We start from the raw sequence: 14,392 nt of genomic DNA, 5'->3' as shown, positions 1-14,392 counted from the left end.
ATATGGGGTAAGATGGAGTGATAAAATGGAACAAATGTCAAAGGATGAGAGTTAAGCCTTTATACATTCAGAAAGATCCATAAAAACACAGCTTCTGAGAGTAAGAGGCTCAGCCATGTCCCTTGGACAAGAACCGTGTTCCTTGGTTGTATTAACCAACAAGGGAGGTGGGGAGCCCAGGACAGGCAGAAACCCTCCTATGCCCAGTTTGGTTGAGGGATATGGAGTAGGTACATCCTCACAGCAAAACTCACAGTGCGGATCTATTTGAAGAAAACAGTTGGTATCATTTGCAGCAGAGGACAAATCCTGGGAGACCATAGTATCCCTTGTCCTCTTTTTCCCCTTCCCAAACCTTTGAAGAGCTACTCCAGGAAAATTCAACTCTTTCAACCATATACTATAAAGGAGGACCTAACACAGCCTTGATAAAAGATACTATAAAAAAGAAAGGTGAAAGAAACAAAACTTACTGTCAGAAAAAAGAAGACACACAGAATATATTGTCATAAACGTATGAAAATTATAACCATAAATCTATCATTAAATTCATAAGTTTAATAAAGCAATCTTTGCCCAAAGGAAGATGGCAAAATGAAAATACAAGAATTGAGGAAAGAGGGGAGATAAGAGGAGGAAGTGAAATATAAGTGGCCAAATTGGAAGAAGCACAAGAAAGAGTGGACATTGTGGAAAACACAGTAAGTGTGGGACTCGAGGGACATTGTTCCAGCTAATGATTAAGAACTCTCCAGACAATAGGGGCTTCTTAGACAATGGGTGAATTTCCAGGATGTCCGGCCCCCTTCCGAGAAGGAGGGAGATAACAAAATGTAAAAAAGGTGTCTGTCAAAGACCAATCAGGCAGCTGGGGACAAGTTCCCTCTCTGGTCCGAGCCTAAGCCGGGACCAATCAGCAGGAGAACACAACCAAATCTATAATTTACATACGGGGAAGTGGGAACCTATAAAACTGACATATTCGCGCCCAAAAGGGTTCCTTCTTCGACCTCCTGCGTGAGGACCAAGGAACCCTGGTGCACCGGCCTTCAATAAACCTCTTGCGTTTTGCATCGACTTCCGACTCTTGTTGTTTCCTGGGCGAGTCGAAACTCCTAGGAGACCGCGCAGGTCTAACATAAGGAAAACTGGGAATAGAAATAAACAAATTAAATTAAAAAATGGAATTGAAATACATAATTAGTGGAAAATGATAGATATGAAATGGGGTGAAAATGGAATAAAGCAGTGGATGAAATAGAGTAAAAATAACAGATATAGAAGACTGGCAAAGCAGAGCAAATATAGACATAACATGGTCTCTGAAGAAAAAAACCGAGATAATAAGACGGAACAAATATTTAAAAATATAACTGAATGAAATTTTTCTGGCATAAAAAAAAAGGCTTACATTTGCATATTAAAAGAGTAAATCATGTACCAGGGAAAAGTGACTCAGAGCTGTCAACATTGAGCTATTTCCTACAGAAGTTATTTGACTTTAGACAAAGAATTATTTGGGCAGCTAAGCAAACACTTCATATCACTAGTAAAGTGAAAATATTGTATTGGTCTCAGATTACCCCATAGCAGCTTTCAAAGGCAGAAGACGATAAAGAAATATCTCTTATTCTAGGAAGTAAAATGTAATCCAAGGAATTTCCATCAAACCAAGCTGAGTTTCAAGTAGAAAGGAAATAGTCTGACAGCTGATCCTGAGTCTTTCTAGGGAAAAATGAAAAACAAAAACAGAAGCAGAGTGTATTTCCTTCCTCTTTTTTTGGCCTCTGCTCGGTTTGCAGTTCCCCGATCAAGGATCCAACCCTAGGCCCTGGAGGGAAAACTTGAGCCAACCAAGAGATGAGTAGAGAAATGCAAAAGGAGTGGCAGTGAAAATAGAAGATATTTGATTGCAAAACAAAGACACTTTTAAAATGTTAGGAATAAGTGGCAGGATAGAATTTAATTATAAGAGCTGATGATGTAGAGAAGATGTAATTAATATAACTTGAGAGGCGGAAGGTGAAAAAGAGAGTAGAAGTTGAATAAAGCTAGGAGATGCCTCTCCGGTAGTAACTGGGACTCAAAGGATAAGATCTAGAGTGACAAGAAAAGCAACAGAATAATAAACATCTTTTACCATATAAAGGTAAAGAAAGTTAATAGTGTTGACTAAAATTGGGTGAGGGGAGAAAGATTATAAACTATAACAGATACTTTGTAGAGGCTTACAGAACTATGAATGTTACACAGTGGTACAGTTATAAATTAATTATGAGAAAAATAATAACAATCATCTTAAATATCAGAACTGCAAATAAACATAGAAAAGAATTCAGAATATTTAAAAATATGTAACAGAAAACATAACATAAAATTATTGCAGACAAAAAACAAATATATCTGCAATACGAATAAATGTAAATAAGCTTATTCACCTATTCAAAGAAAAGATTTCACATTGAAGCACAAAGTAGTAATGTGAGCACATGCACATAAAAAGTGACACCTAAAAAGAATGATTCAGAAACGTTTAAATTAAAGGGTGTGCAAAGGTATATTAAACAAATGTCAAATCAAGAAAAACATGGGTTATAATCTACATATCAGACAGAGGTGACTTTAGGTCAAAGAGTAGGGGAGACTTTTATTAAAAATTCACAGAAGCAGGCTGCAAATGGTCACATTCCACAGCATTGTTTTCTTCAGACCACTTTATTGTTTTTCTCTTTTGGGCCATCTAAGAAATACTCTTTAGGCATCTGTCCACCTTGATGATAGCATGGGCACCCTATCGTCATTCATATCCTCGATAATGTTGCAAAACAACCTGTCTAGGTAATAAGGAGAGTGTCTAAGTTACTGATTACTAAATTAGAGATAAAAGCTATAGAGAACAAGACTTCCTGAAGGCAAGTAAATTTTAGCACTTTCTACAGATATTTCTTAATACATTAGCCCTGGCTGCTTCTCAAAATGTATGAAGCAGGCATGATTTTTCATTATATAGTCTCTCCCTGTGAATCTTTTCTCCCGCCCACTCTCAGTCCCTGAGGTTCAAAGACTGTTGAGTGCACCAGCTACAGGATTAGGCATGTGATCCAGATGTGGCCCAACAGAGGACCCCATCCTCCTGACCACAGTGATTAGATCATGCATCAGCATATAACTCAGCCTGGACAAATGAGAACACATGGAACTTTGCTGGCCCTGTCCAGAAAGGCCTTCCCTTTCTCTTGCAGTTGCTAAACTGAAAGAACACAAGTCTAGAGATTCCAGTAAAGAGCCCAGAAGCAACTCAACACAGAGAAATCAGAATCTGAAAGACTCCTGATGACAGTACTTAAAGTACCTGAATCCAGCTATGCCTTAAAATTTTTCCTTGAACTTCCCAGTTCTATGAAAAGGGAAAAATAAGATTCCTTTTTTTGGTGGTTATTTAAGCTAGGTTTGACTATCTGTCTCTTGCAGCTCAAAAATCCTAACAGAAAACTTTTCTTATTTAATTATAAGATATAGATACATTTTAAAGGTTTTAATGCTCTCCAAAGTATAAGTATATTACTTATTCTTTCCAATAAAATCCCCATGAAAATGGAAAGATTATATTTAAGAAAGCAGATATTCAACATATATTCCTTACTTTAATCTCAAATTCTCTGGAGCAGTTAGAAATTTTTCAATAGAAAAACAACATACTGGAGAGAAAAAAGAAAAACAAAACACTAGGAATAATTTTTATAATCCTTATTACAAGTTATAAAGTACCATCATATTTTAACAATTTCATTCTCCTACCCCCATAACAAGCCTTTAAGGGGACGGCGTGTTAACTGTTTTGAAAATGACCAAAGCCAAGTTTCAAAAGTCCTAACGTCCAAATCACAGAGCTAAGGAAGGGAACAAGAGTTGAACACAAGTATCCCAATTTATTCTTCGTATGTCCATTCCACCATGTAGACTTAGATCAGAACAAACAAAATCTGACTGTTCAACTGTTTATTCTCAACTGCAACTGTTCATTTTCACTTGGGTTCTGGAAATCAAATGGATTTCCTCTTTTACATTTGCAAATCAGTAAATCTTTCTGTTCAGTTTTTCCTCTACTAGTCCTGTTCGGAAAATCTGTGTTCACATTACACAGAGATATTGATTTTGCTCACCAAAGAATTATTTTTTAGGTACTATTTATGAAGAGTGTAGGGGAAAGCCTCTTTCGTTCATTACAGGAAAGTAAACAGTTCCTACAGAGCTGCCTGGGGCTGTCTTCAGATAATTTAATTTGACACATAAACAATTTACAGGGCTTGCCTGGTGGCGCATGGTTGAGAGTCCACCTGCCGATGCAGGGGACACGGGTTCGTGCCCCGGTCCGGGAAGATCCCACATGCCGCGGAGCGGCTGGGCCCGTGAGCCATGGCCACTGAGCCTGTGCGTCCGGAGCCTGTGCTCCGCAACGGGAGAGACCACAACAGTGAGGGGCCCGCGTACCGCAAACAAAACAAAACAAAACAAAACAATTTACAGAGTCGATGCATTTGTAAATCCTGTGAAATGGTGCTAGTTGTGATGGTGGATAAAGATGAGGAAAATGATCAAGAGGAATAAGACGGTTCCTGTGCTGGGGAGACAATGGGTGCAGCATAGTGGGTAAGGGGATAGGGTGTGTTTCTTGGGTTTTAGAGTTGCAAACCACAAAATTCCTTCCATTTTAAGGGGAAAAAAGAGTATGCTTTGCATGTTAGGTGGCTTAAAATATACCTGAGGTGGAGACAGAGTCAGAGTTGGATGTGTGCAACCAAGAGCAGAGTCCAGGGACTGCTTTTGCAGACCCCATTCTTAGTACCAATGGAGACACACACAGCAGCTCTTCAGAGGCCAGACACCTTGGCCACCAGGCTTTCCTGCAAATGGCTCCATGGGGCGAATGCTCCCTCAGGTAGCTCTCTTGTGAGGATGTTTCTGTTTGAGAGGGTCTAGGTCATATGCCTGTTTCCCTGCTGCAAGGAAGTCAAGGAGGACAAATATCTGGCTTCTGAATTGAGAATAGAGTCACACATTTAGTTGAAATTTCTCAAACATAGAAAGGATATTAAAGGGCTCCTGACTTTCTCTAAGCATATACATGTCTACAAGATAGATTGGAGGAAATACAAAGGGCAGTTTCTAGCATCTTACATCTTAAATCTTACATCTTCTGATGGAAGACATGGCAGAGAGACTTGAAGGTAATGATTTTGAGAAAAACTGTACTTGAAACAGAGCTTAGGCAGCAAAGCTGGACTCCTAGCACCCTAATTATTCTAATCCCTTCACAAAATGTTTTGCTCTTCACTCCTTGGATATCCCAGACAAAGTCACCTTGCACTAAAGATGGTTTTGACGCTTTCAAGGTGCTTTTATAGAGACAATAATACTAAAATGTAAACTGTCCCCGCCATGGTCTCAAACATCAAACTCACAGATGTCAAACTCTAAACTGAATCCAAGTATACTGAAATAATTTGGCAAATGAATAAAACAAAACTCCAGAATGGAAGATTAACATCTCAACGTCTAATAATGAGGCAAGCAAAGCAGTTCACATTCAACTTTTTGAAGTGATCCCCAAAGAGCTGATTTATGATAGCCCTGAGCTAACATAAAGCTGGTTCTAAAGAAATCTTTCATCCTTGCTTTAAATGTATAACAAGCAGAGCATTAGAGAAACAGGCCAGACTCTACCAAAGGAGAGGCAGGTTTCATAATTATAATGTCCTCCAGGGCATTGTATAAGACACCAGGTCACAGGACAAAATCCCTGAGCAATCCTCACTAACACTCCAGCCTGTGCCTTCCCCCCAAAATGACTAACTTGCGGGTGGACTGTTCACCCAGCCAGCTCCTAGTGCATTTAAACATTTTTATATTGGGGGGTTCAAAGAGGCAGTAGGAAAATAGACCATACCCTTGCTTTCTGAATGTCTAACATACATCATTTACATGATAGTTTTATTATTTTTTGAAATTCACTCAGTCAAAAAGAATATTAGTTATTATTTTAAATGGAATACTATATAATGATTACAATTATGTCTGTGGAGAAATGCAGGGTACTAAATATTTTCAATATATTAGTTATATTTTTGAATGCACAGAAAAAAATCAGCAAGGATATGCCAAATTTTGACAATGATTGTCTTTCAGCGTTTGAATTTTGTGAGGCATTTTTAATTTGAATTTTACTCTTTCTTTCTTTCTACCTTCTTACCATCCTGGATGTTCCAAATCATCTCTAAAACATATATATTACATTAATAATCAGAAGAATAACAGCAAAGGCTTAGTTTAGGATGTCAAAGTCACAATTATTTGAGTACAATGTAAAATACATGATAATTTATTAATGTTTTGAATATATGTTAGCCCCAGAAACTTGTTTTTGAAATAAAATAATTTTAGTTAACTATTTGGGAAGTTTAACTTTCTAAACTGGACTGCTTCCCTACTGAAAAAGAAACAGCAGGCATTAGAAACACTAAACATGTTTTCAAGGCCTCAAATCAACTAATACTGTCATGGACATCGACTAATAATAAGAAGGGGCCTGATTTTTTTTTTTTTTGCTGCTCCACATGGCTTGTGAGATTTTAGTTCCCCCTCCAGGGATTGAATCCAGGCCTTCGGCAGTGAAAGGGCCAAGTCCTAACCACTGGACCGCCAGGGAAATTCTGGGCCTAATATTTTTTACTGCAACACTTAGCATCTCTAAACTACTCTATTTCTGAGCTCTTTTATTTATATATTGTCCTCTGGTCTGCATTTCTGTGGGGCTGTGTAGCTGTGGCCATTGCTCCCCTAAAGCCAGCATTGTTTTCTCTTGCCCTCACTCTCTCCTCCCTGGTAGAAGAGTGGGTAGAAAAAGCATGCATGTTGGCACCATGCAGGTTGCATTTGAATTCACATTTGAGCATTTACTAGTGTTCATGATCTAACCATTTAATCATCTGTAAAGTGGGCATGCAAATAAATAATAGTCCACAACAACCCAAATAGTAACCCAACAATAATAGTACCCAGCAAGCATTTAATGCGTTGGAAAATTGAATTAGTTGGGATGCGTGAAAGCAGCTTTCAAATTATAAAGCAATATGCCAATGATTTTATTCTTTTCAATTCTATATTTGTTGCTTTTAATAATAAGCCATGGCTTTAAAAACCAGACTACACATACTAAGTATAATGAAGAGTAAAATGAAATCTAGTTAATGAGCTTTAAGTGTTGCTTGAATTAAACTAAACGTACCAAGTTTCATCTATTCTAAGACATACAGATTGTTCCACAGTTTCAATATTTCTAAAATTGGGATGTGTCCTGAACCGATCGTGTCTTGTAATTGCTGCTGCCAGATGGCATTGGGGATGTGGTCATTACCTGCCCAAGGGCAAGCATCAAAAGCACCACCCTCAACCCTTGCAAAATGGTGTCTGCAGCTTGGAAGAAAGTCCCAAAGTAAAGGGTGAAGCACTCTTTGATGAAATTCTGCAATACCAGTTTTCCTAGTGGTACAGAGGGTGATACTGGAAGAAATGACATGGATGTGGGTGGCAGTGAGGCCAAACAAGATCTGAAAGAGTCAGACTCTGAGTGTGGAGAAGTGTCAGGAAAAGTTAATGAATTTTTTTTATGTTTTCATTTTTTAGGTATGTACAAAGAGATGTATAATTATGCAAATTTTCATGAATGACTTAAAAAGCTCTATCAATAAAAGCTAAAATGCAAAGTGGTATGAAAGCATATAGCATTATTTTTATTGACAGCATTTTTCTCTCTTAGTTATTAAACAATAGTGGTACATCTTACAATCAATGGATAGAATTAAATAGGGTAAATGTCCACCTGTTCATTTTTGTTTTTGTTTTTGTCCTGTTACCCTAATACTTCAGCATGCTCTCTTAGGAATAAGGACATTCTCTTATAAAAATTATGATACTCTTATTACATCTCAGAAAATGGACAATAATTCCATAATGTCATCTAATATCCAGTCTATATTCAACTTCTCCAATTGTCCAAAAATGTCTTTTATAGTTTTTTTTTAAACCAGCATTCAATCAAGTTTCATGCATTGCATTTGACTAAAATTTTTATTATTATTAGCACTGTGTACCAACTACTAAGTAGGGACAAATTTATTTTGTTTTAAACCTGCCCCCTTTATCTTTTAAGGCATTGGTGTTCATTTTGTTTCATCCTGTTTTTATCTTGTGGAACTTTTTTAGGTAGGAAATATTTAGCAACCTTATCAAAAGATTTGCACACCTGGAATCTATATTAATTTTTTTTACTGAGTTTCTTATCTTTCAGATGTAAGAATAAATAGAAGGTCATTTCTTTTTTTTTTAACATCTTTATTGGAGTATAATTGCTTTACAATGGTGTGTTAGTTTCTGCTGTATCACAAAGTGAATCAGCTGTACGTATACATATGTTCCCATATCCCCTCCTTCTTGCGTCTCCCTCCCATCCTCCCTATCCCTCCCCTAATAGAAGGTCATTTCTAAACTTAACTTTTGAATTACAACAGAACTAAATTGCTCTCTGGAGCAATACATATGTACACCAGAAGTTCCAGATATCTGGAGAAGCATTGCCTTTTGAAAGTTCAATGTCATGTCCCCTGAGTGTTTTGGGTTTGGCTAATTGTGAGTAACTTCCTTATTTTGATGAAATATTCCAATCTTCCTGCTGCTACTTTAAAAATAGTTCCTTTCATATTTTCTTTAGAGAGGAGGTGGTGCTTTGAATATGATGTTCATATCTTGGAAAGAATAGCATTTCTCGATGAATTAAAATGTTCTTTTTCAATAAAGAATTTGCTGTACCATTATTGTATAAAATGGTTTATTACTGGTATGGGAAAAGAAATGTACAGACTTGAGAGAAGTGTATAGACTAAAGAACAAAAAAAAAAATTGAATGTTCAAGATAGTAGGACGGGAACACTGCATATTTCTTATTATGCTTTCCATTTACGTTGAAGCAAAAAAATGATATTTTTGGAAAAAATTGGATATTAAAAGCCACACGATACCCAATATAGAGTACAACAGAGATTATCAAATTTACCATGTTATCTATTTTTGACTAAACAGTTTTCTATCAAGAATTCCAGAATATTTAATTGAAATTGTCTGGCAACCCTAGTGCTGAAAGTATGTTGTATATTCCTATTTTAAGTTGTTCAGAATGAATATTTTGCCTACTTCTAGGTTTCAATAGGATTTTCCATAAGTAAGACATCTAGACAGTAGAATTCTGCATGAGTAGAGTTTTTCTGCTTATATAAATTATTCCTTGTTCAGTTGATAGTAAACAATAAGCTAACCCAGAAATGTGCAACATACAGTGATGTTTAATCATTGGTTTAGCATAACCTCTATTAAATTATTATATAGATTTACTATGCTAACCAGATTCAGAATGGATTAGTCTTAATTTCCAATCAACTGATACATTAGTAAGTAAGTGGACAGACTCTATCAACAAACATTCCCTTTTCTTCTGTTTCTCCTATCCTCCCAAAATAATAATTTTTAAAAATCCAAATATATGATCTTGGGATGGAAGCTTCCTCAGTTATGCTCCTAAGACCCATCATTACCATTTGAGCACCAGGGCATCTCAGTGGGCAAGTAAAGTCAAGGCCATTTCTATTTTTTGATGTTCCCAGTTGCAGAATAAAGAAATGCAAAATATGGCTACAAAACTGATGTACGTTAAAGGTTTACATTTAACAAATTCATTACGTTTATGCTCTAGAAAATTCAGTCACTGTGTATGTGACATCTTAGAGATGACATCAAAAAAATATTTTTAAGGCTCAACATTATGAGAGATCCTGGACTCCTCAGTCACTCTGCAACTTCTGGTCTCTCTTAGGTCCTGCCAATCACACATTCACTTTGTGAAATACATAAACTTTTGATTGCCCTATCATCTTCAACTCGTATAAACTATTTTCAATTGGTCACTGTAGCTTTTTTGTCATATCTGTAATTAAAAATGTGCCACAATAAAGTACCAAACATTGACATCCACAGCAATAAAAAAAATGATTGAAAAAAATTTATCAATATCTTCTTCCACACAACATTTTTTAGGACAAATCATTTTATACTTTTAGTATACCATTTCAATTTCATGGAGACCGTCAGTATTCCTACAAAAATATCCACAGAAATATTGCCATTTTATTTTATTTTTTATCACAGAGGAGATTTCTCTTACTTCCCAAGATATAGGTCATCATTCAATTTCCTGCTTTTACCTCATCCCTGTCCATCAATAAATAGCTGTATCTCCACTGGCTCTTATCACCTCTCTCCAGTTTCACAAGTAAGTTGGTCTTATATCAAGTCAAACATAATCCTTCAAACTGTGCCCTAAATCACATTTTCTTCCTTAGGGACCTCACAATATCTTCCTTCTTTTCTGTACTCTCAGCATCTCTCTCTACTGCTTCCTTTCTCTTCATACACAGGTACATATGAATCTCTCTCCCATTATTAAGAATTAAATGTTCAGTCTGATTTCCAGGGTCTTCTAGCCATCCTTTAATCTCCCTGATTTCCTCTGTAACCAACTACTTTAAAAGTAGTCTACATTTTCTCCTTTCCATTCTGCCCTCACCCTACTACTATGTGATTTCTATCCCTATCTCTCCAGGGAAATTTTTCTCACAAGGGTGATCAGTTATCCCATTTTTCCTAATAAAATAAACACATTTCAGCCTTGATCTTACTTAATCCCTCTGAAATATATAGAAGTCTGGACCAAACCTCTTAAAATTTTCTCCTGGAAGACTTCCATGATGCAATTCTCACCTATTTTTCCATCTACATCTCTAGCCACTTAACCTCCTGCATGAATTCATTTTCTCTCAGCTACCCCTTAAAAGACAGTGTTTAACAGAGTTCCATCTTTGTCCTTCTTTTCCTCTTACTGTATTTGATCTCCCTGAGTGTCCCCATCTACTCTTTGGATTTCAATTAACACTGGGTTGCTAAAGCACAGATCTATTCTTCCAACCTAGGTGTTTCTTCAAAGTACCTGGCCGCAACAAATGCCTTTTGCACTTCTCTATCTACTTTTTCAGGGGTCTTCTTAGTCCCCAGGGGATCACTCAGTACTTTTCATCATCTCTCCAAACCGCCTCCCTTTTCAGTCAATGGAACCACCACCCTGCCTAATTCAGAATCCAGGAATTATGCTTGATCCTTCCCTCTCCCCTACTCCTCACATATAATTGGTCGTCAAGCCTCTTGAGTCTACCCACAAAGGTCTCTTGGTTTTGTCAGATGCTTTTCCCTTGCACAGTTCCTGATGTTTAAAACCTTGCCATTTGTATTACCTGCCTACCTCTTCTCCCCGCCCTCAGTTTAATGACCTTCAGTATGTCTACCACAATCTTACCAGGATGATCTTTGTAAAATGAAGAACTGATCAAGCTATTTCTCATTTCCAACACTACTTAAAACCGCTCGTTGGATTCCTACAGCCTTCAAAATAAAATATCAACCCCTGAGCGTGGCCCTCCACAGTCTGGCACTGCCAATCTCTGCAGCCTCCTCTCTTAACCACATTTGCTTTGCAGACTACATTTTAGTTATACTGAAATGTGTATACCAAATACTGACATTTCAATCATATTGAAACACATGCTTTGAACGAATCCCTGATAAAACATACTCTTTCAAGCATCCGCACCTCCGCACATCATCCTTTCTTGACTCAGCTGGAGCATCACCCAGGAGCCTTTGTTTGCTCTTTCCCAAGGGACTGGGGAAATTCTGCTGCTGTATATTCTCATAGCTCATTGAACTAATCTCAGCTACAAGACTGTCTTGTTTTATGATAGTCAATGCATTTACGTGTACATTCTCTAGGTCGCGGATTCTGTGTTCCTTGAGGGCGTGGATCCTATCTTCTTCATGTCCCCATTGATCTTCTCAATGACTGGCACACACTATGTACTTCCATCAGTGTCAAATGAATGAATATAAGAGCTACTTACCAATACTCCTTTGTGGTTAGTCATATGATAAAATCATATGGTCTCAGTTAAACTTATAAGCATTTTATTTTATACAGATGTATAGATAGATGTATAAAACAAACATAAACCAGGAATTTGTAAACTGATCTTTCCTACTGTAGACATTAATATCATCATCCACAATTTTACATGTGTGCTCACACACAAACATACATGCACAAAAGCTTCTCACTCTGCAGAAATACAAATTATTATTTTAGGGATCACTGGTGAAGAAAATGATTAACAATGCTTCTGTGAATGGGAAAGACATTGTAATTAGTTACATGTAACTAGAACAGGCAGATGAAAAAATCTAATGCAAGTAAAAAACATTCCGTTGGCATTTTTGAGATTATAATTCTCTTTTATATAATATTCTTCTAAAGGGAAACATTACACATGGCTATCTTTAAAACATTATTTTAAATAATCAAATGCATCTCTGAGGCTTCAAAGAATATTAAAAATAACAGTAAGACTCAGGGAAAACTATCTTGCATAAAAGCATATAACTTGTAAATGAAAAAGTCATGAAATGCTGGCATTTTAAAAATTAAGCATATCTCATTCCTTTATTGGAAATGATTGGTTTAATTGAAAATGTTGTAGCCTCTAGGGTCTCTTCTGTAATTTTAAAGTCTCATTTAGACTCTTAAGACAAAAATGGAAAGAATAGTGGTTCTATGTGGTACCCACTCATGATGGGACTCTTTTATGTAAGTGTGATGGCACTACAGGGACATCTGCTTCCACCATTGAACTCCTGACAAGTAGAATCTCAGGGAATACAATTTATGCGTCATTAAATCGTCAGGGTCCCTGATCAATGGAGAAATCTAAAGTTAGATAATGCCAGCCGTGGCTTAACTACTCTGAGGGGCAGGAAACAATCAGGTTGCAAGAAAAAAGTCCCCAGAAAAGCAAAGCTTCCCCCTTTCATATCCAGCCCTACTACCAAAGGGGCTCTTTACCCTACCAACCTGGTTATACCACATCTGCCACGCAGACATGAGGCTAAGAGATCGTAAGAGGAGGACACAGATGTGTCTGAGGTAAGACCACTGCCATCCTTACTACACTATGGTTCCTTTCACTGGTACTAATTCAGTGCATATGATGCAAATGAGTTTTAGATCACATTTAGTTTTCTTAAAAATCAGCTATACAGTGAGGAATACATGAGGCATTTTAGATAAAGTAGTATTCTTCTTTATTTCCCTGAAATGTTTCATATCCCAAGAGCAACTTGGTGCTTATGTTTAAATGTGATTTTACATTATAAGGATTCTTATTCATTCATGACAAGAAAAACAACTTCTACAACTTAGCTAATGTAATACACAGTTCACACGTTTTCATTTGTGTTTCATCTGATCTCTACAGTCATGTAAGTATTTTTATTTTTTACTTTACAGAGCTGTAGTAGGCTCGGGGATATTACATTAATTTGGAAGTTCACATACATACTAACTGGTGGATCATAAAATGGATCCCATGTCTTTAGACATGAAGTCCAATGTTCTTTCCACTACTTAATTCTACAATGTCCTTAAAGACATATTAGAGTGTAATATACTTTTTCTTCAACAAAGTTTTTCAGAGTAAGTATATTGGGTTATAAGTATATAGGATTTCAACTGTACTTGCTTTGTTGAGATATGCTTCCTCTCTAAGAAAAAAAGTACCCAAACATTTGATTCTCTAAATAAAAAGTAGAAACCACTATTTCGTAAAGATGAAAGAAAGAAAGGAAGGAAGGAAGAAAGAAAGAAAGAAGGAAGAAGAGAAGGGAAAGAAAAGAAAAGAAAAAGAAAGAAGGAAAGAAAAAGAACGAGCGAGGGAGGAAGAAGGGAAGGAAGTGTAAAGGGAGGAAGGGAGGGAAAGGAAAGGGAAGGAAAAGAAACATCAGATACTTCATTTTAAAGAAAAAAAATGTACATTAGGAGTCTAAAAGATTCCATCTTTTAAATCTTTAGCTCTATTAACAAACTCTATATACAGTTCTTTGTATATAAATGTGTATGACTTTCTGGAGAAAAGAGTATAAGTCTTTCACGCCTAGTAGTCTGTGGTAGTTTTATCAGAGGAGTGTATCTCCTAAAGTAAGGAACTGTTTGTGTAGGAGACAGAAAATAATAAGGCAGAAAGTTCTAAGCATAAGAAAGAGGCAACTGAATGAAGCAAAGGGAATCTTGGAGGGGCTTATAGACACTCATGGAATCTGAAAGATAGGTTGAATTTCCACAGGAAGGGCAAAAGAGGAGAGGACATTTCTTGCTAAGAGAAAAGTAGGAGCAAAGATATGGAAGAAA

At 36.7% G+C, this 14,392-nt stretch overlaps 1 protein-coding gene across 2 annotated transcripts in view; it reads right to left on the bottom strand.

Annotated features, from left to right (window-relative positions):
* Positions 1 to 733: 733 nt before the first annotated feature.
* CCDC50 (coiled-coil domain containing 50) overlaps positions 734 to 14,392 on the bottom strand; it is a 117,012-nt gene continuing 103,353 nt past the window's right edge. Inside the window, exon 11 of one of the 2 annotated variants that reach the window (XM_073804020.1) lies at positions 734 to 1,148. In XM_073804020.1, coding sequence (XP_073660121.1) covers positions 944 to 1,148 — 205 coding nt within the window. In that variant the 3' untranslated portion in view covers positions 734 to 943. The remainder of the gene's footprint in view (positions 1,149 to 14,392) is intronic. The other variant, XM_073804022.1, reaches the window with a different exon arrangement.

Source organism: Tursiops truncatus, chromosome 4 (genome assembly GCF_011762595.2).
Source record: "Tursiops truncatus isolate mTurTru1 chromosome 4, mTurTru1.mat.Y, whole genome shotgun sequence".
In the NCBI taxonomy this organism is placed as follows: Eukaryota; Metazoa; Chordata; class Mammalia; order Artiodactyla; family Delphinidae; genus Tursiops; species Tursiops truncatus.
Note: the sequence above shows the minus strand (reverse complement) of the source record. Positions and strands in the feature narration are given on the sequence as shown.